General features: G+C 43.2%; 1 protein-coding gene across 1 annotated transcript in view; it reads left to right on the top strand.

The window, feature by feature from the left end:
• The window catches only part of LOC140359352 (neuroligin-4, X-linked-like), a 118,488-nt gene that overhangs the window by 31,502 nt on the left and 59,154 nt on the right, over positions 1-27,832 (top strand). The window contains exon 3 of the mRNA XM_072444240.1: positions 8,578-8,730. Within this exon, the coding sequence (XP_072300341.1) occupies positions 8,578-8,730 (153 nt within the window). The remainder of the gene's footprint in view (positions 1-8,577; positions 8,731-27,832) is intronic.

The raw sequence follows: 27,832 nt of genomic DNA, 5'->3' as shown, positions 1-27,832 counted from the left end.
CAACAAATTAATGTTAACCGGTCAGAAAAAAGGGCTGCCTTGACGCGATAACCCCGCTATAACACTGATTAGCAACTTATTGCTAAAAAACAAACGCTAGTTTGAGTAACTTATGCTACTCGCAGAGAAAATCGGACACTAAAGTCGACAAACCCGGCAAAAAGAAAACTACTGCAAAAAGAACAACTCGCCTTGACGTGGTAGTTGTCCTAAAAACAGTAAAGTAAGTTTGTGAGAACTTACCCAGCGTGAGAACCAGAACCGGCAACTACGCTCGTCAACGATATCCTTGACAGTTTGTCTATGAACAGTTAAGCAGAAGCTGGCAGTGTGGCTCAAAAAACGCTGAATGAGTTTCAAGTTGTGATCTTCACGGTGAAGAAAGCGAGAATGAGGAAATGTTGGAGGTTTGACTGTATGATGAAAGGGGGTGGAGCCCGGGATACAGTCATCCTGTCTGTTAGGAACAGACGTGGTGCCCAAGGCGATTCCCATAGTGAAACACTGAACGACGTTAGAAAGAACTGTGTGTACATGCCAACGGGAGGACCACAAAATCACATGTCTGGAGGGAATTTTTTGGTAACATTTGTCATGTTTTGATGTCAAAGTGCTGCGAATTATTCACTGAGAAATGCAGATTGTTGGAGAAACTGTGGCAGCCATGAGGCAAACCACTATCACTCTCTTGTGATGAGGCAAACCACTATCAATAGCTTGTGCTCCCAAAACATGTTTGGAATGTAATGAACATACACTGCAGACTGTTTTTGACCCTGCCATCCCTCTCAATTTTTGAACTATGTACTTGGACCTCAAAACCTCTGCCATGGACACAATAAATGGATACCTTTGGAATATATTTTTGGAGAAAGGAAAAGGACATCACAAAGAAATTATTTGAACTTGATTTTGAAATGGACACATCTGACTAAATTTACTTTATATTTATTTTTGAATGTTCTAGTTGATGTCTATTTGCATATTTTAAATATCACTCTATGGTCCTATGTCTGTTCTATGTGTTATATTTTATTTGACGCCGCGGTGTGAGGCCGGCATTAGTCCCTTTTTTAAAAATCACTCACCCTCACCCTGTTCTTTCCAAGAGGCCGTCTACTGCTACACGTACGTTTGTTTATTAGCGTGACGGATCGCTTGTCCCCGCATATTTCTGTCTCTTCAGAGCCACCTCGAACACAGTCTTTCTCTGTCGTCCCTAAGCCAATTTTTGTACTGTGCACTGAAGGAACTCGCTGCCAGCTTCGCTAAACACACACTGGCATATAAACCACCCATGTGCAGCCAGGCAAACGTGCTGCTATCCTGGAAATGAGCCTGCAGGTGTGCATGTGGGAGAACTACTAGAACGACTCTGTTCGCAAAAATCCTCTATTATTCCTTTAAGCTTCAAACAACTTCAACTTACTCAACAGTGTCTCTCAACTTATTTTTTAGGCTTATGTTTATTAAAATGTTTTTTCCTAACCTCAAGATCAAAGGGGTACACACAGCTCTGTGTGCTTCACATTGAACTTAAAGTTTCTGTTCTTTATAATGCATAATTATAATAGCTGCTATCGGTTATGCACATAGAAATTATGAACTGTGCTATTGAAACAGAATGAGTTCAGTGTAGACCTGTTTAATCTTAGTGTTAAGAGCTAATACGAAGCCTATCCATCAAGTAAAAGAAGAGGATGCGCTTTCATAAACTATACAAATTAACATCTTATTTCTACATCGGACTCGCCCTGAAGTTGCATAGTTCCATGGTTAAAAACGTGTTTGTCCTTATTCCTAATCAATAATGAACAACACTACTTCTTAACTGGGCTTGAACAGCATAACCCTCAGAAACATCTTATCCAGGGGTGAAACTCGAGTTTGATGTAGGGGGGGACGGTGAATGCCACTAAACACTCAAAGCCACACTCCCTAGTTCTACATAAAATTAGGTTATACATGTTCAGCTTCTCGTTCGCAGTACGTCTGAAGCAACCGAGCCAACTGAGTGAGGGTTAATATCGGACCGGCTGTGCGCTGATAAAGAGCAGAGGTGCGACGTGTCACGGGGAGGAGTGACTTAGGTGCGTTGATTGAAGATGGGGATCAGGTGCGAGGGGCTATGTCCTGGGAATCCATGGGACTCTCCTTCTCAGCCAGGAAAAACTACAAAAATCTCCATGGGAAAAAGTAGAAACCTGGAGGAGTTCCGAGGTGAAGGAGAGATCTGAACTCTCACAGACGGACAGGCCGGACTGGGTGCGTTGGTGAGCTGGGGAGCAGGTGGCCTTGACGTAGATGGGTGGAGTTAGATCTTCCAGGCTGAATTTATGCAGACTTCATTTCTCCATGGCGCCTTCTGCTTATTTTTAACCATTTTAGCCTTCATAGGGGCAATGGTGTCTAGAACATTCAAAGCACAACAAATCATTTACATTAGAACATGAGACATTTTCAAAGTTCATCATTTCCATAAACAGTGCACCTGTGCCATCATTTATGTGTCTCCTCTGAACAACTGCCGGACCAGCTGGTGGTTTGGGAAAAACAGACAGGTCAAAGAAGACACAGAAATGATCAGACAGAGCATCGACCACATTGACATTTGAAATATTTAAGGATCATTAGCACAGTAAGTTTCAGACTAGTTTCAGTGGGACTGGGCTTTATCTTTTCACAGGGAATATGAATCAAATTTCTCAGATTGGGCCGCCTGACTCGCATTTTGTTTTCCCATCTGTATGATGTGACTACAGAAATAGCACTAGGTGGGGTATTTTTACATTGTACCTCTTGGGTACTTGCTTTCGCATTGCACCTTTCTGGGCCTCAGACAGTCGGCTCACCTCTCTCCGAGCTGTCTTGATTTTAGCCTCCAACCTTCTTTTCCATGGTGGGTATTTCATCTCATGGTTGTTCTTGCAATAGCCGAGTGTCTCAAGGATCACTGCTGCTGAGTTATATATCAGCTGATTGGTTTCAGTGATAGGGATAGCTGTTAGTGCTGTGAGTACTTCACTTTCACTACATCAATCTCTAGTTGTGATAGCAGTTGCCACTTGTGGATGTTGGAACACTGAGCTACTAGTTGTTTGGTCGTTAGTGTTGACCGTGGGTTTCGTACTCGCCATTCATCCCACATTCTCTGTATGTAGCCCCTCTGACTAGGGTTACTGGAGTAGTAGCATTCTAACAGAGCCAAGTTCTCACATCTCGCCCATTTCCTCCTTGTTCCAGTAGCCCATTTGTCATTAAGGTGCTCTGGTTCCCCAGCACCGGACCTTGTTTGGCATGTCATTTATTTTGTTTACTCTCATCATGGTATGATGTAGGCAGTAGCGCAAAGGGTCTTGCCTAAGGCTGCTCCGTGTCCCAAGCGGGAATCGAACCAGGTTTGAATAAAACAATACAGTCTCCTCTGTCCTTGATTTCTCTGTGTGAGCTGATTTAACTGTGTAACATGTGTTACCTGTGTCTGTTCTTGTACTGAGCAAGTGAGTGTGAGAGGGAGGGAGAGAGGAAGAGAAAGAAAGATGCTAATTTCCATTTCCTTTTTAAATTATTATTAGTCGTCCGGATGACTTTGTTGAAATGCATCATTGTTCAGGTGCAAATCCTACATATTGTCAACAGTTTAGCTCTTGTTGATGCGTTTTCAGACTGAACCAAAACCATAGTCCAAATTACACGCATTTCAATATGCAACCTTTTTAATGGACTCGGGGCCGATCGGGGCCTATAATCTTCACATCTAAACAAAGTTGCTTTTAGGCTGGTTTAAGCAGCCGAATCCTCTGGCTGGATTGTTGGCAAGAGCAGGCGGCTGAAGCCAAGGGGCCGGGAAACTGCTGGGAGTCAACAGAGAACAGAGAGCTCAGATCACGCAGTGTCACGTTTCTTTGAAGTGTAGCACTGAATAAGATAAGATAAGATATTAAGATAAGATATTCCTTTATTGTCCCACATGGGGAAATTTCATTGGTGCAACGCAGGTAGATACAGAGGTAGATACAGAAGAACAGATCACTTATAGGAAGTCTGAAAAACACTTTCAGTAGAAGATCTCCTATAAATAAATAAAAAACTCCCATAGACAAATAAATAAATACATAAATACCATTGCATGTGATCACGACAGTAATTGCACATGAATATGTGTCACGACAGCACATAGATTACACATGAATTTCACAGTAATTGCACATGAATTGCACATGAATTCCAACAGCAATTGCACATATGACAGAATTGCACATGGTTAGGTCAGTATTGCGAGTGTTCAGTACTAACAGTGTTTGTTATAAAGTCTGACAGCAGCAGGAAGGAAAGACCTGCGAAACCTTTCCTTCACACAGCGAGGGTGGATCAGTCTCTCACTGAAGCTGCTCTCCAGAGCGGACAGAGTGTCCTGCATGGGGTGACACTCATGGTCCAGCATAGATGTGAATCTAGCCAGGACCCTCCTGTCCCCCACCTCCTGCACCGAGTCCAGAGCACAGCCCAGGACGGAGCTGGACTTCTTGATGACTCTGTCCAGCCTCTTCCTCTCCCTCTCTGTGATGCTGCTGCTCCAGCAGGTCACACCGTACAGGAGGGCTGATGCCACCACAGAGTCGTAGAAGGTCTTCAGGAGTGGCCCTGTCACTCCAAAAGACCTGAGTCTCCTCAGGAGGTAGAGCCGACTCTGGCTCTTCCTGTACAGTGTGTCTGTGTTATGAGTCCAGTCCAGTTTGTGGTTCAGATGAACACCCAGGTACTTGTATGAGTCCACTCTCTCAATGTCCCGTCCTTGGATGTTCACTGGTGAGGGGGCAGTGGGGTGGCGTCTGCGGAAATCCACCACCATCTCCTTGGTCTTCCCCGCGTTGATGAGGAGGTGGTTCCGCTGACACCAGTCCACAAAGTCCTGCGCCAGTCCTCTGTACTCCGCGTCATCGTCGTCCGTGATGAGTCCGATGATGGCAGAGTCATCAGAGAACTTCTGCAGGACACAGCTGTCCGTGTCATGTCTGAAGTCTGCAGTGTAAAGGGTGAAGAGCTCCTGTCTCCCTCACAAACAACGGCCTGACATGTACATCACCAGAGCAACACAATGAGCTCACAATAAGGTTTAAGCTTGATCTTTATCTTTGGTGAAAATTATTTTTAGCACATCAAGATCATATATTATTTATGCTGTCTATATCGTACAATAGCCTGGGCCTTTTCTGTCTAATTTGGACCATCTGTGATATAAAGGTAGACAGATGAGATGAGAAGAGAAGAGAAGAGAAGAGGAGGGATGGTGCAGAACTGCAGGACGTTGCGTTTATGATCAAAACAGATCTGGCCCAATCGATGTCAGTGCGCTGTCTCCTCACATGTTATATGTGCCGAGTCACCGTTAATGCCGGTACATGTCGGCCTCAGTGAAACTGAGATAAACAGTGTTTTAGTTTTTTTTTCCCCAAATTTGTGATTTTCGTTTTTTTGCATTATGTGAAAGTCTAAGTTATAAAGGAGCCCCTCCGTGCTTCAGATAACAGTATTCATTACCTTAAAAGTACACATTAAGCTGTTAAAAATGGGTAGTTTTCGTGTGCCGTGCGGGGGGCGTTACCCTTTTTTCAGCAGCGTACTGTTGATCTTTTTCCACCAATCAGCTGCGAACCACATGGCTACAGCTATGTGTCCGCCGTGTACTCCTCTCATGGACTCCTCAAGAGATATTATTCATTCTCCAGACTTTCTCCAGAGCGTATGATTCCCTGGACTACATTGCAATGGAACTGAGGTACTTTTACTCTAAAGTATTGCTTTAACGCTGTGTAGAAAAGGTGGTTTCGTGATGTCACTTTAGCCTCGTCACTTTTGCCTCGAGACAGAGCAATGCTACGCTAACTTGCTGTTTCAGTGCACTCTACTTTATAAATACAGGCTTGAATTTAATGTGACCACTTTCTGAATAATTAACATCACGTAGTCTCTTGAAACTAGCTGTTTTGGGATGGTATAATGTCTGTATCTTCGTGTTTTTTACTGTTTTTTACTGTAGCCCGCGTTAGCCGCTTTAACTCGCTACAGTCCAAGCTAGCACCGGGCCGTGTTCTTTTTTCCTCGGCTTCTGCATAACAAATACGGGCTTGAATTTAATGTGACTACTACTGAATAATTACCATCACGTAGTCTCTTGAAACTAGCTGTTTTGGGACGGTGTAATGTCTGTATCTTCGTGTTTTTTTTACTGTTTTTTACTGTAGCCCGCGTTAGCCGGTTTACCACTTTAAATTCCAAACTTCTTTGTTTCCCTTTTCAGAATTGGCGCTCACAGCTGGATTGTATCAAAACCTATGCAGTAGTCCATTGCATTACAGCTTCGACTTTGCACAGCAGGTACTATTTATTACACATCATTTACTTAACTTCACTTTATTAAATGTACAATAAAGTGCAAATGCAGACTCAGACATCACTGAGGTTAGTTTATATTATTTGACTACTATAATGTGTAAACATTAGCCTGGCAAAATTTCAGTGCTGCTTTCTGTTCTGCTTATGATATGTTTCTTCTGTTCTCATTTTTTTTACATTGTCGCCCTTGTCATCAGGGAGTGGAAAACAGCTCTCCTGAGAGTCACCTCAATATCCCACAGCTTGTTGGAACGGCGGATGGCAGAGTGTTTGTCAAGAACTTGTGCAGAAGCTTCGACTTTGCACAGCAGGTACTATTTATTACACATAATTTACTTAACTTTACTTTATTAAATGTACAATAAAGTGCAAATGCAGAATAGCAATTATACAGTATGAATAGACATAAATGTTTTTATCACACGCACTAATCTCACATTCAGGTGCATCTAACTGATGTAAATAGTGTTTATTTTACCATTATTAGTATTATTTTGTCTTACGCTAGCTGTTTTTATTTTATCTTTATTTTCCCCCTCCATTCCTTATTGAGAAATGAGAGGTTCTGTCTATAGGAGATTTTGTTTATAAGAGTTCTTCTATTAAGAGTTTTTTAAACTTCCTATCTCAGCGCGGAGGCGACGTGCACGCTCTCAACGCGGAGGCGACGCGCTTTCTCCCCTGATTGCGGCTTTGGACTTATCAAGCGAGCATACATGAAGACCAAGGTTGACACTTTGGAAGACATCACTGAGGTTAGTTTATATTATTTGACTATAATGTGTAAACATTAGCCTGGCAAAACTTCAGTGCTGCTCTCTGTTCTGCTTATGAAATGTTTCTTCTGTTCTCATTTTTTTTACATTGTCGCCCTTATCAGGGAGTGGAACACAGCTCTCCTGAGTCTCACCTCAATATCCCACAGCTTGTTGGAACGGCGGATGGCAGAGTGTTTGCCAAGAACTTCGACTGGCAGAAGCATCTGAGTCCCTTCTTCAGACGGCTTCCAAAGATTGAAGGTATTTAAATTGAAATATTCACATTGTGTTTAAAAAAAATAGTTAATGAGTGTTTTATGTGAAATAATTAGCCATTTTTTAAATGTCCTGTTATTTGCTTACAGCTTTGATCCCAAGAGACCAGGTGTGGTGCTTGCTTGTGGTGTTCTGCTTCACTGTGAAGCAGAACCTGTGAAATTTCAGCTACTACGCAATTCGGCTGATCTGCCTCCGGTTGACAATCTCCGTGTCCTGGTCCCACCTGGACTGAACATTGACAGGCAGACCCATCTATCCTATTGCACTTAACTTTAACATAACTTTATACCTTTTATATTTCATTATGTACATATCATGCCGTTTAGTGCTCAGTGTTCAATGTTTTGTTGTTTGTGTTGCACTGAATCACCTGTGAATCCTGTTTATCGACAAATGGCAATAAACCCTATTCTGATTCTGATTCTTTGATGCTATTCAGGGTCTTTTGTAATCCAAGTATTTCCATTTTAATATAGTAACTTCTAATTCTGATTCAAGTCCAGTTCACATCAATAACAACACTCCTCTTGAGTCTTTAGTGACAGCTGTAGGGGATGGTGCTGTCAGTCTGACAGGGGGGAGGGCTTATCTCAATGAGATGCAAATGAGCCCCCCTGTGACTCTGGGCTCACTCAGGTGAGAATCTTTAGAGGCCGTTTTCTCAGTGAAAGGTTTTGAGAGTTGCATACATTCAAATGACCACAACTTACTCAAATATTATCAGATGTGCATGAGTGAGACATCGTTGGAAAGCTTTGAATTCACACTTCTCAGAATCTGTATAATCTGAATAGCTCAAAATGTCTCCGGGTTGACTTGTAACTGGTTTATCCACGGTCGGTCACATATGTTTCCCATTATGTATTTTCACCGGCTGCACCAACTTGCAAAGCCGCCTTGATCTCGTCTTGATCTTGCGATATTACAATTTTATAGCAGATTTATTTTGATAAAATACATATTTTTGGTTGGAAAATGTAACATATAGTTAGATTAGATTAGATTACTAGAAAAGTAATCAGATTACAATAACGCGTTACTTAGTTATGTGTTACTGTCCAACACTGCAGGAAAATTGTGTGAATGGGATTTTAGCCAACAGTCCCTTATTCTAACATAATGAATGTATGTTGTTTGTGTGCAGACATCCATGAGGAGGGGGGTCAGCGGCCGGTCATGGTGTTCGTGCACGGAGCCTCCTACACCGATGGCACAGGGAACATGATGGACGGCAGTGTGCTGGCCAGCTATGGCAACGTCATTGTCATCACGCTTAACTACAGGCTTGGCGTCCTAGGTAACTGCACTGAAGAACAAAAAACTTTTAAGATTTACTTAGAAAATTCTTGTGGCAATTTGCAATATTATTTTTCACTTAACATTTATATTAAAAAATAAATAAAAGTTGTTTTGTTTTGCTAAGTAAAAAGTAAAAACTGTATTTTTATGTAAAAGTTACATCCTAAATTGGACACTTCCATGCTTACCGGTAAAATAATTAATTCAAATGTAAAACATTTTACCATACAACTTTTACTTTTTAAATAAAAACGTATATTTTCCGTGGTGAAATAATTTAGTTGCATTCAAACTATTTTATTAATACATCTTTTACGTTCTAAGATTTAAACATTTTTTCAACACAATGTTATTTCTAAATAAAAAACCTTAATTTGAAGGAATGATTTGAATAAATAAGTAAAATGTGTATTATTGGCTCAAGCCATGAAATGGCAAGAGCCATTGTTCTTCTTCGGTTTCTTCTTCTTATTATTATTATTTTTTTCTTTTTTGGTCGTCACCCCTGAACGTCGATGAAAAGTCCCACATAGGGGTATATACGCAATTGGCTCAGCGAAAAAGAAAAAACCCCCTATAGGAAATGAGACGTGTAATGAGACGTGTCCTACGCTCATGAAATTCGGGAACAGTGATAGAAATCAATGAGACAAGGAAAATATAATATGGAGCATTAACCTATGTCTGCCATTTTGAATCGAAATGCCGCCACCCCTTTGAAATTTTATTTTTACAAAAGTACTTGTCCTAGGTTTTTTGTCCAATAGGTTTTTTCTTTCCAAATCTACAGACATTTAAATTTAATAATAAGCCAATTTGTTTATATTCCTTACGGTAAATTACGGAAATTTTGATCATTTGTACACCTCTTTACACTATATGAGCTTAATGTTTTAACATGCCAAAATATGTATTCTGATGAATAAACTGATTTAAATGTGCATATATTTAGTTTTAGACATAATATTTGGGTGAAATTAATTATAATCTCTCGGGTTCAAGGTCCAAATATTTCATCCTTGGAGCATGCTCTTTTTAATGCGTAATTTGTGTGGCGTTAGCATTAGCATCGCGAGTCTTGGTTGCTAGATGACGAAGGAACAGGAAGGAGGGGGCCTCCCCAATGGCCTGACAACAAGCCCCCGGAAGCCAAGATGGCCGCCATTGAAACCTATGTAGTTGCTCATTGGTGCATGGTTCCAAAAAAGTTTTTTAGTTCCGCATTACTTCCTGAATACTGGTATATCTCCTCCCACTTTTGTGACGACATCACCGTGAGGCTTTGGCGTCGGGAGCGCGCACGTCACAGCAGCGCGAAAGACTGAGAACAGTCAACACGGACTTTTGGAATCAATCGGCTTGTAATGGTCTGTTTACGTAACGTATAAAGATTAATTGTTATATCCATCTATAAATATACAGGTATCATGTTGTAAAGGTCTGAAATTTAAGAGAATTATAAAGAAGTGTTAAGACAAAAAGTCCGGTTTGATTGACAATGAATGACATTTGCTCATTTAGAGGTGGAATAACGTCCTCAACATTTTCTGTATTGTTTTTGGTTTGGGTAGTTATTTTGTTATTAATTTTTCAGTTATCAATTTACATAACATAATTTGGCCAATATGCAGATGTTTTTATTAAATGAGAAGAAATATAAAACATCATCAATTCTGTTACATAATGGAGTTAAACAGTATTTAATTATATTCAGTTTCCTTGTGTGTCGTTTTTATGTCATGTCAATCTTTAATAAATACAAAACACACTTGTATTATTAGTGTATTTAATAAGAATAATGAACATGAATGAACTTGTTGAATAAATGTAAATCTGATTATAACTACAAATGATAAATTGATTTTAGCCAAAGTTTGAGTTGAGTTTTAAAGCTACAATGCAGGACTCACTTAAGGAGTTTTGGAGTCTTGTGTACTGTTCATTATTATTATTATTATTATTATTATTATTAGGCCCGAGCGCCACAAGCTGGCGAGAGGCCTATTAATCTCGTAAGGCCGTGCGAAGCACGGCTGCGAAAGTGCGCACGTAGTGCGCACAAAATCGAGCGCGAAGCGCTCGCCCACTTCCAAACACTCACTAACGCACTCCTCCACTCATGCACGCCCCGTGCATACTAATTAGTTGTAGGAAAATGGAACATTACCGTTGTAAACGGGCGAAGCCCGTGCAAAAGTGCGCACTAAACGAGCACTTTACATTGAGATGACGACCGCGAAGCACTCATTTGCGCTAAGTAGCTCACGAATACGTTCCCCATCTCTTGCATGTTCCGTGCATATAAGCATGTAAGGCAAAAATTGAACATTATTACTGTATAGAGGGCCAAAAACACAAAGTGGGCGGAGCCCACTCAAAATTATCGAAAGTACCCGTCAGTGACCAGGGACCCACACCATGAAGTAGGAAAGCGCGAGCGCTTTCCGAAAATGTATAGTTTATGATATTTGAAAAATGGGAAACATTGTTTTCGCATCGGAATATTATTCTTTCTTTCTTTCTTTCTTTCTTCTTCTTCTCGGGACCAACCCCCCTATTTTTCACCCAGTGAACATTGACGAAAAGTCACAAAAATTTGCACGCCTCTAAAAATCGTGCCTCTCTACATTCTGGCTATTTCCCTTTTCTAAAATTAAAAAAATTGGCGCGTCAGCGCCCCCAAATGTACCAAAAATGCATTGAGAGATGGGAAATGACCCAAAAAAAATCTGATCGTAGAATCATGAAATTTGGCGCAGAGGTAGATGGTGACAAGAGAAGTAAAAAATATTATTACGGCAACGCCGTCCGCCCAACCAAATGTCGGCCATATTGCTTCAAAAATGGCTAAACATGACTTCGGAGTTTTTCCAAACGTCGTACTTTTACGAACTCCTCCCAGGGCGTTGGCCCTAAAAAGCTGAAATTTGGTGAAAATTCTACTGAGGAGTGGGACATCAAAAGTTATCCAAATTACATTGATACCTCTCACGGTCTCTGTGCGGCGAAGCCGCAAACTGTAGCTAGAATTTCAGAAATCTCCCATATTTAAAATTTCTGCCGTTTGCGCAGATAAAGTCCGAATTGCGTCAAATTAGAATCAGTTGTTAAACTCTTTGCCCTAAACCTACTTGAAGTGAAATAAATTCATTTGGCGCCACAGCGCCCCCTACAGATTTTATATGGAGGTTAAATGTTTAGTTTTGCGAAATTATATGAAATTTGACACACAACTCAATTTTAGCATCCCCATCAAAAAAGTCAATGACTCATGTCATAATTGTTATGGCGTTGCCGTAACGATGACCGAAACCTTTCATGTTATTCCAATGGGGAAATCGCCAGAACATGTTTACACTTTAGACTTTCACAAACTCCTCCCAGGGCGTCAGCCCTATTAACCTGAAATTTGGTGAGACTCATCTTCAAGACCATCAAAAGTTATCCACATTTTCATTCAAAGAGTCACGGTGTCTGTGCGGCAAAGCCGCACATTTTGCCAAGAATTCAAAATAAAATTGCTTTTTGATGGTAAAACAAAGGGGAGAAGATGTGACAGCGTCACAGATTCAGCAGTAGGCGTAATAAAAGGACAATTGGGGCGCGTTAGCGCCCCCTCCTCTTGCGGCGTGGCGGCGGTGTGGCGGCGGCGTGGCGGCGGCGTGGCGAGGGCCGATCATTGCCGCTTGCGGCTATATTTATTATTATTATTATTACTATTATTATTATTATCATTATCATTAGAATCAGAAAAGGTTTATTGCCATTGTCAATGAACAGAATTCACAAACAGTGGAACTTGCTTTGGTGATTCAGTGCAACATAAAACAATGAACAAAGATAAAACAACCTGTATAAGTCAAATAGAACAAACTGAATAAGATAAGATATTCCTTTATTGTCCACACATGGGGAAATTTCGTTGTTGCAACGCAGTAGATCCAGAGGAAAAGGACAGATAACTTATAGGAAGTTTAAAAAACACTCTTAATAGAAGAACTCTTATAAACAAAACTCTTATAAACAAAAACTCCTATAGACAAAACCTCTCATACCTTAATAAGGAATGGAGGGGGAAAATAGAGATAAAGATAAAATAAAAACAGCGTAAGACAAGATAATACTAATAATAATAATGGTAAAATAAACACTAATTACATCAGTTATATGCACATGAATGTGACATTATTGCATTAAATACTGAATATCTCAGTATTTAACAAGACTTTGTTTCCATGGCTACGCATTCTTCTGGTGAAAACGACTTCAGTAACTCCTCCGTTCAGCTCCATCGTTTGACTGAGAGACAAACAGAACATGTCACAGCTTTAGATTGTAAAAGTCATAGAACATACACTTCACATGTTTGGATTATACAAGTCACATAACATACACTTCATATGTATTAGATTATACAAGTCATATAACATACACTTCATATGTATTAGATTTATACAAGTCATATAACATACACTTCATATGTATTAGATTTATACAAGTCATATAACATACACTTCACATGTTTGTCCTGAAGCTGCTTCACAGACACATGTGACACATCAGTGGCGCTTTTGAAGAACAATTATCATTTAGTATTTTTGGTCATAACAAAACTAACAGACATTTTATAAATCCAAAGTGCTGATTCTACTCACTATTTACTTTTAGTCGAGGCACAGGTTATTATTAAAATACCTTTTGCTTAGGAGTCGTCAGGAGTTTACTTGAGATGACTCTGTGTCTGCAGTGACCTGTAGTGACCTGTAGTGACCGGTAGTGACCGGTAGTGACCGGTAGAGCTCTGGTCAGCACAGACAGAGAGCAAACTCACTGGCTCTGCTCTGGACGGCTGCTTCACTCTGGAGAAGATGAGAAAGATAATCATTAGAACATTGATATATTATGTACATTTAACAGAGAAAAGCTGGACAGATTTACATTTCGCTCTGTAACACAAAAGTTCCTCTTTTCACATTAATTTTTAAAGCTAGAACCAAAAGTCGTTTACTTAAGCATAAGTTTAAACCTTAGAAGTTAGAACATAATTCACATGTTTACTAAATCTCTACATATTCCATGGAAGTAAATCCATGACATTCCTATAGAAAACAAGCGTGTGCTTTGCTGTTTAAACACAGCACAGTTCATTATTAAATTGGTAATAAAACCTCAAATGTAGTCTTTTCAGCCCCTGTAAGTACAGGACTGTCACTTTTAAACACCTTTACATTTATTTATGTAAGATATTACCCATTTCAGCAGGTTATATTTGAATTATTTGTAGTTTTTGATTGCACATAATACAAACATCACTTTATTTCCCTTTCTTTCACTAGTTTCCCCTTGTCTGTGCTTAACCTTTTGTATCTTATAACATTTTGTAGGAGAAATAATGAGTTATTTATTTGCAGAAGCACGAGCCATCACGACATCTTTGTGTAGCTAAACGTTAGCTCGTGTTAGCTTGTGTTAGCTCGTGTTAACACGTGTTAACTTGTGTTAACTGTGTAATTGTTGATTTACACTTCATATGGAACGATGTGTGAAACGTGAGGAATGACATACAAACACAACTTACGTGTATCGTTGGTCTCGTCTCGTCACTTTCTTCTGCTTGTGTTTAGTTTCCGTTACATGTTCTTCTGAGGCTCGTTCATGAGGGTTACGTGCGCGCTCGGTGCGCGTACACCGTTCTCCGGGAGGTTAAAAAAATATTTTTAAAGTATTTTAGAAACAGTCATAGAGTGAAATTCCCTCTATTTTTTTTTTTAGACAAAAAACAATTTAGCATGTTTGGTAATTTTAGAGGCCGAACTCGTGAAATGGTCCGACCAAAAGGCTGCATTCTGCGAAGTGGCCACTACTCAATTTGGAGCCAGAGGCAGAGGGGGTACCCTATCCAGATAATATAATACATCCATGCCTGACAATGACAGACCGAAATTACTCTGCTATTTGTGACACTTACAAAATAAAGCCCTCTGCGTTTTCCAGATACTGAAGCAGTTTTATTTTGACGTGGCCTGACAGTGACAGATAATTTAATGCTGCACATATAAAAACAGCAGACAAACAGAGCGAAAGTCAAATATGTTTTTTTAATCTGTTTGCTTATAAACTTTGATACGACATGCAAATTTGCATAAAACAGATTCATGACACAACTCCTTTGGATGATTTACAGTATTAAACTAGATCTAAACTAATTTTTAACCAACTTTATTTGTATAGCACATTTTACCAACACAATGTTATCAAATTGCTGCACAGAGTACAAAGCACAAGTAATTGTGTAAAACAATTAAAATAAATCAATAAATGTGTACAAACCAAAAATAACAAATTTAAAACAATATAAAATATACAATATAATAAAAGACGATCAGAGGACCACACAATTCTAGTGCCGGGTTAAATGCCAGTGAATAAAAGTGCATTTTTAAATGAGACTTAAAAGCATCAACTGAAGGTACAAAGTTTGAGGCCGACTACAGGAAAGGCCCTGTCGACACATTGTTCTTGATTGTATTTCCAAGCTCCTAATTTTTTTATTTTGTCATAACAGGTAAATTGAGGGTGTCTAGAAATGAATTTATATCGTTCTCTTTGTCTTATGGAGATAAGATACAGTTTTTTCTCAAAGGATTAAATGCTGATTGAATTTGGTCTTTTTAAATTGTTCTATCCATCCATCCATCCATCCATCTTCTACCGCTTTATCCGGGGCCGGGTCGCGGGGGCAGCAGTCTGAGCAGGGACTCCCAGACTTCCTCCTCCCCAGACACTTCCTCCAACTCCTCCGGGGGGATCCCGAGGCGTTCCCAGGCCAGCCGAGAGACATAGTCTCTCCAGCGTGTCCTGGGTCTTCCCCGGGGCCTCTTCCCGGTGGGACATGTCTGAAACACCTCGGGAGGGAGGCGCCCAGGAGGCATCAGGAACAGATGCCCGAGCCACCTCAGCTGGCTCCTCTCGACGTGGAGGAGCAGCGGCTCTACTCCGAGCTCCCCCCGTGTGGCCGAGCTCATCATCCTATCTCTAAGGGAGCGCCCAGCCACATGGCGGACGAAACTCATTTCGACCGCTTGTATCCGCGATCTTGTTCTTTCGGTCACTACCCAAAGCTCATGACCATAGGTGAGGGTAGGAACGTAGACTGACCGGTAAATAGAGAGCTTTGCCTTTCGGCTCAGCTCCCTCTTTACCACAACGGTCCGATGCAGCGACTGCATCACTGCAGCCGCTGCACCGATCCGCCTGTCGATCTCACGCTCCATCCTTCCCTCACTCGTGAACAAGACCCCGAGATACTTGAACTCCTCCACTTGGGGCAAGGACTCCCCACCCACCTGAAGAGGGCAAGCCACCTTTTTCCGGTCAAGAACCATGTCCTCGGATTTGGAAGTGCTGATTCTCATCCCAGCCGCTTCACACTCGGCTGCAAACCGTCCCAGTGCATGTTGCAGGTCCGGGTTTGATGGAGCCATCAGGACAACATCGTCTGCAATGGAATCCTGTGGTCCCCAAACCGGACACCCTCCGACCCCTGACTGCGCCTAGAAATTCTGTCCATAAAAATTATGAACAGAACCGGTGACAAAGGGCAGCCCTGGCGGAGTCCAACATGCACTGGGAACAGGTCTGACTTACTGCCGGCAATGCGAACACAGCTCCTGCTCCGGTCATACAGGGACCGGACAGCCCTGAGCAAAGGGCCCCGGACCCCGTACTCCCGGAGCACCCCCCAAAGGACACCCCGAGGGACACGGTCGAAAGCCTTCTCCAGATCCACAAAGCACATGTGGACTAGTTGGGCAAACTCCCATGAACCCTCGAGTACCCGATGGAGGGTATAGAGCTGGTCCAGTGTTCCACGACCGAGACGAAAACCACTCTGCTCCTCCTGAATCCGAGGTTCGACTATCGGTCGGATTCTCCTCTCCAGTACCTTGGAATAGACCTTACCGGGGAGGCTGAGGAGTGTGATCCCTCTGTAGTTGGAACACACCCTCCGGTCCCCCTTCTTGAACAGAGGGACCACCACCCCAGTCTGTCAGTCCAGAGGCACGGTCCCCGACTGCCACGCGATGTTGCAGAGACGTGTCAACCAAGATAGTCCTACAACATCCAGATACTTTAGATACTCAGGGCGGATCTCATCCACCCCCGGAGCCCTGCCACTGAGGACTTTGCGAACAACCTCAGTGACTTCAGCTTGGGTGATGGATGAGCCAGCCTCCAAATCCCTGGTCTCTACTTCCTCTTCGGAAGACGTGACTGAGGGATTAAGGAGATCCTCAAAGTATTCCTTCCACTGTCCGACGACATCCCCAGTCGAGGTCAGCAGGCCTCCACCCGCACCGTAAACGGTGTTGGTGAGGCACTGCTTCCTTCTCCTGAGACGCCGGACGGTTTGCCAGAATTTCTTTGGTGCCGACCGATAGTCCTCCTCCATGGCCTCCCCGAACTCCTCCCAGGCCCGGGTTTTTGCCTCTGCGACAGCACGAGCCGCGGCTCGCTTGGCCTGCCGATACCTGTCGATGACCTCCGGAGACCCACAAGCCAGAGTGGCCTGATAGGCCTCCTTCTTCAGTCTGACGGCATCCCTTACTTCCGGTGTCCACCACCGGGTTCGGGGGTTGCCGCCACGACAGGCACCGGAGACCTTGCAACCACAGCTCCGAGCAGCCGCATCAACAATGGAGGCGGAGAACATGGTCCACTCGGACTCAATGTCCCCAACCGAGATGCTCTCCCGGAGGTGCGAGTTGAATACCCTACCGACAGAGGGCTCCACAAGACGTTCCCAACAGACCCTCACAATGCGCTTGGGTCTGCCAAGTCTGTCCGGCTTCCTCCTCCGCCAGCGGATCCAACTCACCACCAGGTGGTGATCAGTTGACAACTCTGCCCCTCTCTTCATCCGAGTGTCCAAGACACGCGGCCGGAGGTCAGATGACACAATAACAAAGTCGATCATTGACCTCCGGCCTTGGGTGTCCTGGTGCCATGTGCACTGATGGACCCCCTTGTGCTTGAACATGGTGTTTGTTATGGACAATCCGTGGCTAGCACAGAAGTCCAATAACTGAACACCGCTCGGGTTCATATCGGGGAAGCCGTTCTTCCCGATCACCCCTCCCCAGGTGTCACTGTCATTGCCCACGTGGGCGTTGAAGTCCCCCAGTAGAACAACGGAGTCCCCGGTCGTGCACTGTCCAGTACCCCTCCCAAGGACTCCAAGAAGGCCGGGTACTCTGCACTGCTGTTCGGCCCGTAGGCCGCCACAACAGTGAGAGACCTGTCTCCCACCCGAAGGCGGAGGGACGCGACCCTCTCGTTCACTGGGGTAAACTCCAACACGTGGCTGCTGAGCTGAGGGGCTATAAGCAAGCCCACACCAGCCCGCCGCCTCTCCCCGCGGGCAACACCAGAGAAGTGGAGCGTCCAGCCCCTCTCGAGGAGATAGGTTCCAGAGCCCAAACTGTGCGTGGAGGTGAGGCCGACTATATCTAGTCGGTATCGCTCAACCTCCCGCACAAACAAGCTCATGCTCTTTCCCGTCCAGCGAGGTGACAGTCCATGTCCCCAGAGTTAGTCTGTGTCTGGAGATCTGGTCGCCGAGGCCCCTGCCGTCGACTGCCGCCCAGATCTCTCTGCACCGGCCCCTTATGGATCCTCCTGCGAGTGGTGGGCCCACGGGAGGGCGGCCCCACGTCGGTCTTTCGGGCTGTGCCCGGCCGGGCCCCGTGTTGTAAGACCCGGCCACCAGGCGCTCGCCATCGAGCACCCATCCCAGGCCTGGCTCCAGGATGGGGCCCCAATGACGCCGATCCGGGCGACGTAAACGGCCTTGTTTTTGTTGTCATCATAAGAGGCTTCTGAACCGATCTTTGTCTGACCCGTCACCTAGGACCTGTTTGCCTTGGGAGACCCTACCAGGGGCTTGGAGCCCTCGACAACATAGCTCCCGGGATCATTCGGGCGCTCAAACCCCTCCACCACGTTAAGGTGTCGGTTCAAGGAGAGGACATAAACATTCAGCAGTAAAAACCTTTCCATTAATAGTTCTTTTAATCAGTACATATCTGCTCTCTTTATCTTTACATTCAAAACTCTGTTCAAAAGCTATTCGGTTTTAAATCAATATTGCACTTCCGCACTGCCTTTTTATGATGAATTACGATTAAGATTTTTTTTATAACAAAATGTTGCCTTTTGATGTTCAATGCTATTCAAATGTGAAATTATATGGCAGAGTCAGGAATAGTGTTCGTGATTTTATTCCTAGAAGTGCAAACAGGTAAAAAAATAGATATTTACAGTTTGGGGCTGCAGTACAGTAGATAAACAATCCTTTCTGGCTCTGGAGTTAGTGCCTGTGGTGCTCTCAGCTCCCTCCTGGAACACAAATATCCTTATATTTGTAGTGTTTCAAAGCAAAAAGAAAAAAATTCTTAATTTCACCAAAAAAACGGCAAGTTACATCAAGTGATGTGTCGCAATATAATGTGGAAGTGCGCGGAGCTCGGGATCGGGCCGAAATATGGAGAGGACAACTGTAACAGGGAGAGTTTATGAATTCGACACAGAGTTATGACGGGAAACATAGTTTAGCAGCAATCAAGTGTGCACCCATGACTACTACGATGGCTTCGGAGGGGACAAGGAACGGCCATTGGACAGGTAAGAGAAGCGCCGGCACAGGTGTGTGTGTGCGCGTGTGTGTTTGCCCCATGTCACCCTGGCCTCCCTGCGCTGGCTGACGAAGATACTTCGTCACATCCACGTTTGGCACTCTGATGAATGTATGTCCCAAAGCAGACAGCCAACATGGAGCATAAATGATGATGTCAAAAACAAATATTTCACATAACTAACATCAGTCTCTTCAAATCAATAGTAATGTATCACCATGTGACTTCAATCTGAACTCACATACCCCATGCTACCCCATGCTGGTGGCTCCATCTCTCACTGTTCAGTTCTCTGTGTTTTGCATCTTCCTGATGAGCACCTCTGCTTCTCCTGGTGTTCTGAGCAAGTGCATGTTACCTTTGTATGTCACCAGAAGAGTCACTGGGAATGGAAAACCATGTCTCATTTTTCTCCTCCTGAGCTCCTCACAGATGTGGTGGAACCATCCTTGCTGTTGATGAACCTCATATGGGATATCTGGGGCAAATAAGCCTATGTACTGGAGGGCTCCTTTCTTTCTCCTTGAATCCAAGTGGATCCAAGATGGCGCCTGTGTTTTGTCATGCCACTGCTCGACTCCTGTTATGCCGCTTATTAGTGTTGATCGTTATAACATATGCAGCCTTATCATCCCAGACAATAGTGTGTTGTGTTTCTGCAGTATGGGTTTACGACCGTGGCTCACTTTTCCCCATCAAAGTGTCAATGGAGTCGCTTTTTGATTCATGGGACGGGTACAAACAAGCCACCCCTTGTTTGTACGCCCAACTCACCTGAAGTCTTGCTACTGTCCCGAGGCCCGGGGAAAAGGAGGAAGCAGAGGAGAAGAGGCACAAGGTCTGGTGTGCAGGTCAAGGGCAGACGAGCCTTGTATTCGGAGTGCACGAGCCTGGACAGTAGGAAATGTGCTATGTGCTTACGCCTAATCCCTCCTCTTGATGTTTGCGGCTGTTCATTGTCGCCGTCTTCACCGCCTGCCGTCATGGCGGCCGCTGTCCTGGAGCCTGCGCGGGTAATGGCGGCTGCTGTCCTGGAGCTTGCATGGTGCTGGAATTATGAGCGCTGGGGTACATTGCCACCATGCGCTTCCTTTTACCTTCCATTTACATTGGCTGACCGGCGTCTTCCCTCGCGGAACAGATGGAAATCACGTGACCGTAACGCGTGCCTTTGACCAGTCCCGCTGCGCTCAGCTGAACCGATGGACGTGACGTCATCCACGGTCCGGCTTGGCCTGTTGAATGTCCGCTCAATTGCCAATAAAGCCTTTTCCTTGAATGAACTTTTTACAAGACAAAACCTTGATTTCATGTTTTTTACTGAGACCTGGCAGAGAGAGGGAAACTTGTTTTTTTCACTTGGCCTGAGTGTTGCTAACCTCTGTGTGGAGGATGTCCATATGAGTAATCATAGCTGTGTCTTATTTGAATTGAACTTTTCTCCTGAGCTTGTGCCCTCAAACATAAAGTCTCAGAGGTGCATTATCACTGCAAATATAGCTGTCCAATGTTCTGCTATGTTTGATCCTCACTTGGTTTTATGAATTGTCTTGATGTGGACAGCTTAATTAATTCCTTTAGCAGACACTGTTTATTAGGGATGCATACCTAAACCCACGTTCAGGTTCAAGTCCGGATTCGAATCCAGAGGTTTAGGTTCAGGTCCGGACCTAATGAGTCCGGCTGAACTCATGCCATTTTTGCATAATGTAATACCAGCATAACACAAGCTACTTGGCTAAATTAAGTTGAAGACACATGAACAAGGACGACTATCAAACACGAGGCTTAACTGCAGATTGAAATAAACTCAATTTATCTGGTTTATTCACTGTTTTTAACAGAAGTTACAACTTACAAATCACAAGCTACTGATTAGCTAACACACATTCATGTGTTTTACTAGAGGAACAACTTCCGAACAAGAGCAAGTTGAGTATTGGCATTGGGGCAGCTGTTTCTGCTGATACTATGTTTGTCAAGTGTATTACTGGTTTGACTGGGCTGTTCCCACACTTGAAGTTTAATGCCTTTAGATACATTTTCACTCTTTAATTTTGCAGATCCATTGGCATCAAAGTCAGGTAAAAACCTTCAAAAACTAGCATAAAAGTCAACTCGAACCACTATAAATCAACTTAGCAGTATCAAAAATAGAATATGAAAATATTTTACACTACACACAATACATCATATTAACAGCATAAAACACCAGCCCATATTTAACAACTGTAGAATACAAATACTATTACAAAATATAAGCTCCAATTAATGAATCCAGCAATTAAACAATATTACTTTGACTTAGTATTTACTTAGATGTATAAATATGTATATTGCACATTAACCCACCTAAATAAATGCTACATCACAACATAATACAGTTATTTCATTCATATTGTAGCGACCCTAGTCTCTAGTGCGCGTGCGCGGTCTCTGGGGCGGGGCTAAGAGCGGGCTCAGGAGACCAGGTAGTTTTTGATGTTCCTGTTCCATCGCCGTGGTTACGGCCGACAATAACCAACTCTGTTCAAGAAATAAAGTGACAACCTTTTGAGCACTAAACCACCTGAGCGAGAAGTCACAATATTTACACCCAAACCAAAGCACAACCCGCTCCTTTAACAAGCGTCTTAAACTAACTCACGGAGCGGCACAAGCGGCGACGCACGCAGCGGCTTAAAACAGTTCAATTAAACCAGCGATATTCCCGAATGTTCGGTCTCTCGCGTCTTTAAACTCATTGCGCCGGCTTCAACTTCTGCCGCGCAGAAGACGCGTGCGTTGCTGATGGCTCCGGGCGCGCGATTGACAGCGATGTCAGTGTTTAAGTCTTTTCTAGCGCAAATTTCGCGATCTATGGAAGGTTTAGGATGGTTTAGATTCTAGAACGTAAAGGATATAGAATGTGAGTGGTAGATTTTTAATGAGTCCAGAACCGAATCCCCTGGGTTTCGTTTTTTTGGACCTGAACCGAAACGTTTTTACAAGTCCGGATCCGGTCCGTCGTAGCGGTACGCATCCCTACTGTTTATCCATTTTAGATCAGGTGGCACCTGTAAAATCCACCTTGTCAACACAGAAAAAAGCCTCTCCTTGGATTAATGAAGGTATCCTAAATCTAAAGAGACTATGTCGGAAAACTGAGCTTCTGTGGAAAACCTCTTGTATCGTCTTACAATGAAATAATGGAAAGTTCCAGAGCTGATTATTTCCGCCAGCTAATTACATCTAACAAGAAAAACCCCAAAGTGTTGTTTGACGCTATCAATTCAATTGTATGTCCTACAGCTGCAGTTACACCTGTTTCCTGCAAAGCTGACAGCAATGTATTCCTCAAGTTCTTCACCAGTAAGATTAAGATGATCAAAGACCCACCCCTTTTGTGTGATAATCCTGTTTCTGTGGAGCCTGTTTCCCAAAATTGGTCTTTTTTTAAGCCTGTCACTCTAGGGGACATCTCAGCTCTGGTGACCAAGATGGTCCTCTTGTAAATCTTCCTTACAGTGTTTGATGTTATTGGCCCCGGGTTACAAAAATTGTAAATCTCTCTCTTTCTACCGGTGTGTTTCCTGGTGAACATGCCATAGTAGAGCCATTACTCACAAAGACAAACTTGGACATGACAGACCCAAAAAGTTTCAGACCCATTTCAAAGCTCCCTTTCATGTCCAAGATCCTAGAGAAGGTGGTCTCTGAACAATTGTCAGATTTCCTTCAGTCTAACATTCACGACTCTTTTCTATCTGGTTTCCGCAAACATCATTCTACGGAAACGAATTGCTAAAAGTGTCCAGTGACATTATGATGTCTGCTGATTCTGGAAAATGCACTGTTCTAGTTCTGCTCGATCTGTCTGCAGCCTTCGACACCGTCGACCATCATATCCTGATTAAAAGATTCAGGGACCTGATTTGACTATCAGGGTCAGTTCTTCTTTGGTTTTCCTCATATATATCCGGTCGGAATTTGAGTTTCGCTGCAAACCAAATAATGTCTCGTTCAGCTGATCTTTTGTGTGGAGTTCCTCAGGGCTCCGTTTTGGGCCCTGTCTTATTTTTGCTTTTTATAATCCCTCTGGGAATGATCCTTGAAGAATTTAGTGATGTGTCCTACCACCTGTTCGCTGACGATATTCAGCTATATTGCTCGTTTAAGCTTTCTTAGATCCAAAAGCTGAACTCCTTGCACAGTTGTTTCGTCCAAATAAAACAATGGCTGGGTAAAAACTCTCTGCAGCTAAATACAGACAAAACAGAAACACTGATTATTGCCCCCGATGATGCCATTCCAGAAATAAACCAGTATTTGGGTGATCTAGGCCAGACTGCTAAACCAAGTCTTAGAACCTTGGGGGGTTATCTTTGACAAAGACATGTCTTTAGAGCCAAGCTGTTGACTAGGAACTGTTTCTTTCAGTTGAGGAAAAACTCTAAACCCAGGAAAATGGTGTCTCAAAATGATCTGGAACTCATAATCCATGTTGTTGTCTCTTCACGCTTAGACTATTGTAACAGTTTGTTTTCCTGTCTAAACAAGAAGGAGCTCTCTCGTCTGCAGCTGGTCCAGAACTCTGCTGCGAGGATCTTGACTCGCACAAATAGAAGGGCCCACATTTCACCCATTCTCAAAGCCCTTCATTGGTTGCCGGTCTCCTACCGGATTCAGTTTAAAATTCTAGTCCTGACTTTTAGAGCTTTGCATCGTCAGGTCCCTTTGTACATCAGCGATCTGATCAAACCATACACTCCCCCGCTCTCACTGAGGTCTTTGGATCAGAAACTGCTGTTGGTTCCTCGCACTTGTTTTCGGAGCAGAGGAGACAGATCCTTCCAGGCTGTTGCCCCCTGACTCTGAAATGATCTTCCGCTCTTCCTACGGTCACTGGATTCTGTTGTTGCCTTTAAGGGTCAGCTCAAAACCTTTTTATTTAGTCGAGCCTTTTAATTACATTTGCTTTATGGACTGTTTTGACTGTTTTCTTTGTGTTTTTATTGTTTTATTCTGTGTTTTTGTGAAGCACTTTGTGACTTCTGTCTGTGAAAGGTGCTATACAAATAAAATGTACTTACTTACTTTTGCAGCCTTCATGACACATTATTTCACACGATTGTTAAGAAACCTCATTATCAGACCTTGTGGTTTATCAGAAGCTGGTCTTGGTTTGCCCAGGCGTGCCCAGACGCGCTCTGGACTCCAAATCCAGGATCCAGGATATTATTTTTCATATCATTGTTTATCGTCTGCAGATTCATTACTTTGGCTTGCAAGCACCTCCATCTTGGCCCTCACAGTTTGCAGCTCATCTGTATTGTCTGAAATATGTTATTCAGCCTCATCCATGCATGCTCCATCTGCTCTTGCCTCTTCTATCTCCTTTATATCAGAGACAATTTCTTCAAATTGGGCCATACCAAGCGCTGATCTCATGTCGGACCCGAGCACCATTTAATTTCATGCATCATAATAGTCAGTTGGTATAAGGTCCTGTCCACTTTTGGACAAGTGCGAGCTTGGAGACCCGAGTTCGGGGACGGAGTTTTGTTTATCGGCTGAGAGTGGACTGCTCTGTCGGGCCTGTTAGCCATGTTAGCCTCATTAGCTGGTGAGGCGGGCTGTTTTTCACCGGAGCCGTGGATTGTCAGCCTTTTTTGTTTAGTTCCCATAGTGCCCCAAGGGTTGTGTCCTCCGCGTTTGCTCATCTCTTGCTCCTCGTTCCTTAGGATTTTGTGGGTAAAACTGTATTTTTCAAGAATAACTTTGGCAGATGCGGAGCAAACTGCTGTCTACAGTGACATCATCAACATATCAAAGCTTGTCGTGTGATTGTATTTTTGCAATTTAGGGAAAAACATGTATACATATAAATATCTTGGTCATAAGGCAACCAGTTTAGGTTTTGATTTGCGCTGTAAGCACAGATTTTACCCAGGGATTCTTAACTTCCTCCAGGTTACTAAACCATTTGTCATCTGCCAGCTTTTGTTGGAAGTTTTAGATATTCAGGGATCCGGGTCTCCATATACTTGACTACATATTTCCCTTGTCCTTTGCAATTTTGATTCTCTAAGTTGTCCACCTCTAGACTTAAGACAAGTACCCGGTTTGTCAATTGTGTCACCTTGGTTTGCAGGGTAGAGACAGGTTCTCTGGACAAGATGGCTTGGATGACAGCCTGTTTCTCTGTGGGTTTTTTGTTAGACATGTTCCCGAAATAAGTGTCCTAGCTCATTGTATGTCTGCTCCCATGTCCACTCCGTTCTGAACTTGTGCTAGGACATCTCCCAGACCTTCTCCTGAGGCATCAGTCTGTAGCAAGAATGGTAGAGAGTAGTCCGGGTATCCCAGCAATGAGCTTTTGTTTCAGTGTATTCAATGCTTTCTCCAGAAGAAAGGAAGGAGGACCTTTTTCTTCCTCATTTTTTCTTACTTGGGTCCCCAGAGGTAAGATGGTACAGAGGTGGGGCAATCTTCGCATAATTCTCTACAAACCTCCTGTAGTACTCTGCAAACCACAAGAACTTCAGGACCTCCTTGGGGTTAATTTGCATTGGCCAGTCTTTCACTTTGTTTATCTTCCCTGGATCTGTGCGTATACCCTCAGCAAAGACCAGGTGTCCCAAGTATTGGACTTCCCGCCTCATAAGGTGGAATTTTGAGGTTTTCAGTTTTAGGCCATGTTTGCGCAGCCTGTCAAACACCAGCTGCAGGTGTTATAAGTGCTTCTAAAAGTCTCTGGAAAAGATAATGAGATCATCAAGGTAAATGAGAAGATGTGAGTTGTTTAGGTCTCAAACAGCAGGTCATCAACCTCTGGAATGTTGATTGGGTAAATGGCATTCAGTTTGCTTCATAGAGACCCATAGGAGTGGTGAAAGCCGTTTTATTCTTATCCTGCTCCACCACTTCCCCCGCCACCCTTAAAACCACCACAAGTCGGCCTCAACGAAACTGAGAAAAAGACAAAATAAGGTTGTTTTTTTTTCAAATGTGTGATTTTCGTTTTTTTGCAGAATGTGCAAGTTGAAGTTAGGAAGGAGCCCCTCCGTGCTTCAGATAACACTATTGGTTGTCTTAAAAGTATACATTAAGCTGTTAAAAATGGGCAGTTTTCGGGTCTTTTTCCAGTGCTCCGCTCGGGGCGTTACCTATTTTCAGCAGCGCAATGTTGTTATTTTTCGACCAATCAGCTGGAAGCACATGGCTACTTATTCAGCTACTTATTCAGCAGCAGCTGTGTTCTCCTCGGAGACATTTCATTCATTTCTCCAAACTTTCTCCAGAGCTTGTGATTGTACCACTACTACATCTATCAAATGCCTAAGACGAAAGTGCCCCTGGTCCTCATGGCGTTTGTTCCTGCGCTAGCCACTGAGTTTGGCTTGTTGTTGTTCCTACCGGAGCCGAACAGAGCTAAGCTAAGCTAAGCTGTGAGATCTGCAGCGCTGGACCCCTGCATTGCATTCCGGAACTGAGGTACTTTTACTCTAAAGAATTGCTCTAACGCTGTGTTTCATGGTGGTTTGGTGTTAGTTTTTGTGATTTTATTGTCACTTTTGCCGCTGAGTTCGGCTTGTTGTTGTTCCGACCGGAGCCGGATGGAGATATGCTAAGCTAAGCTAAAACGCTGCAGCAATGTTGAGCACTGTTTAGCGCTGTGAGATCTGTAGCACTGGACCCTTACATTATAGGACTCGCAGAGATCCATTTGCAACGGAACTGAGGTACTTTTACTCTAAAGGATTGCTTTGATGCTGACTTTTGGGGGTCGAGTTAGGTTACCGGAGCCGGGCGGCGTTAAGCTAAGCTAAGCTAAAACGCTGCTTCAGGCTGGAACTGTTGAGCGCAGACTAATAGGAAATCATTGATAAATAAGCCCTCTAATTCTAAACGGACAATGCACGGACGGCAAAGGAGTGGGTTTTAAGTTGTGGCAAAACAAACAATGAAATGTGAAACTGTCACTTCCCAGTGACAGTGCATCTAACATTGGCAATCTGCTCATATATTAGCTAAAGCTGAAATTTTATTTTTAAATTCAACTCCGATGGTAGAGATGTGATTTGTTAACGTGAAAATAAAATTTCACTTAACTCTGTGTTTGTGTAGATTGTTACCGTTTGCGATTAATGTAATAAACATTACTTAATTCTAAGGTTGTTCTGAATGCACCAAAAACAGTCACAGTGTGATAGTGTGAGGAGGGGGGGGCTTATCTCAATGAGATGCAAATGAGCACATTGTCCAACCTTGTGAGCCCAGGTCAGGAATGTTTGAGCCCCGTTTTCTCAGTAAAAGTTTTTCAGAGGTGTATACATTCAAATGACCACAACTTACTCAAATCCTATCAGATGTACATGAGTGAGACATCATTGGATAGCTTTGAAAGTACACTTTCAGAATCTC

This window comes from Eucyclogobius newberryi, unplaced genomic scaffold, assembly GCF_026437365.1.
Source record: "Eucyclogobius newberryi isolate DKJ021-1_F unplaced genomic scaffold, fEucNew1.0.hap1 SCAF_14, whole genome shotgun sequence".
Classification (NCBI taxonomy): domain Eukaryota; kingdom Metazoa; phylum Chordata; class Actinopteri; order Gobiiformes; family Gobiidae; genus Eucyclogobius; species Eucyclogobius newberryi.
Note: the sequence above shows the minus strand (reverse complement) of the source record. Positions and strands in the feature narration are given on the sequence as shown.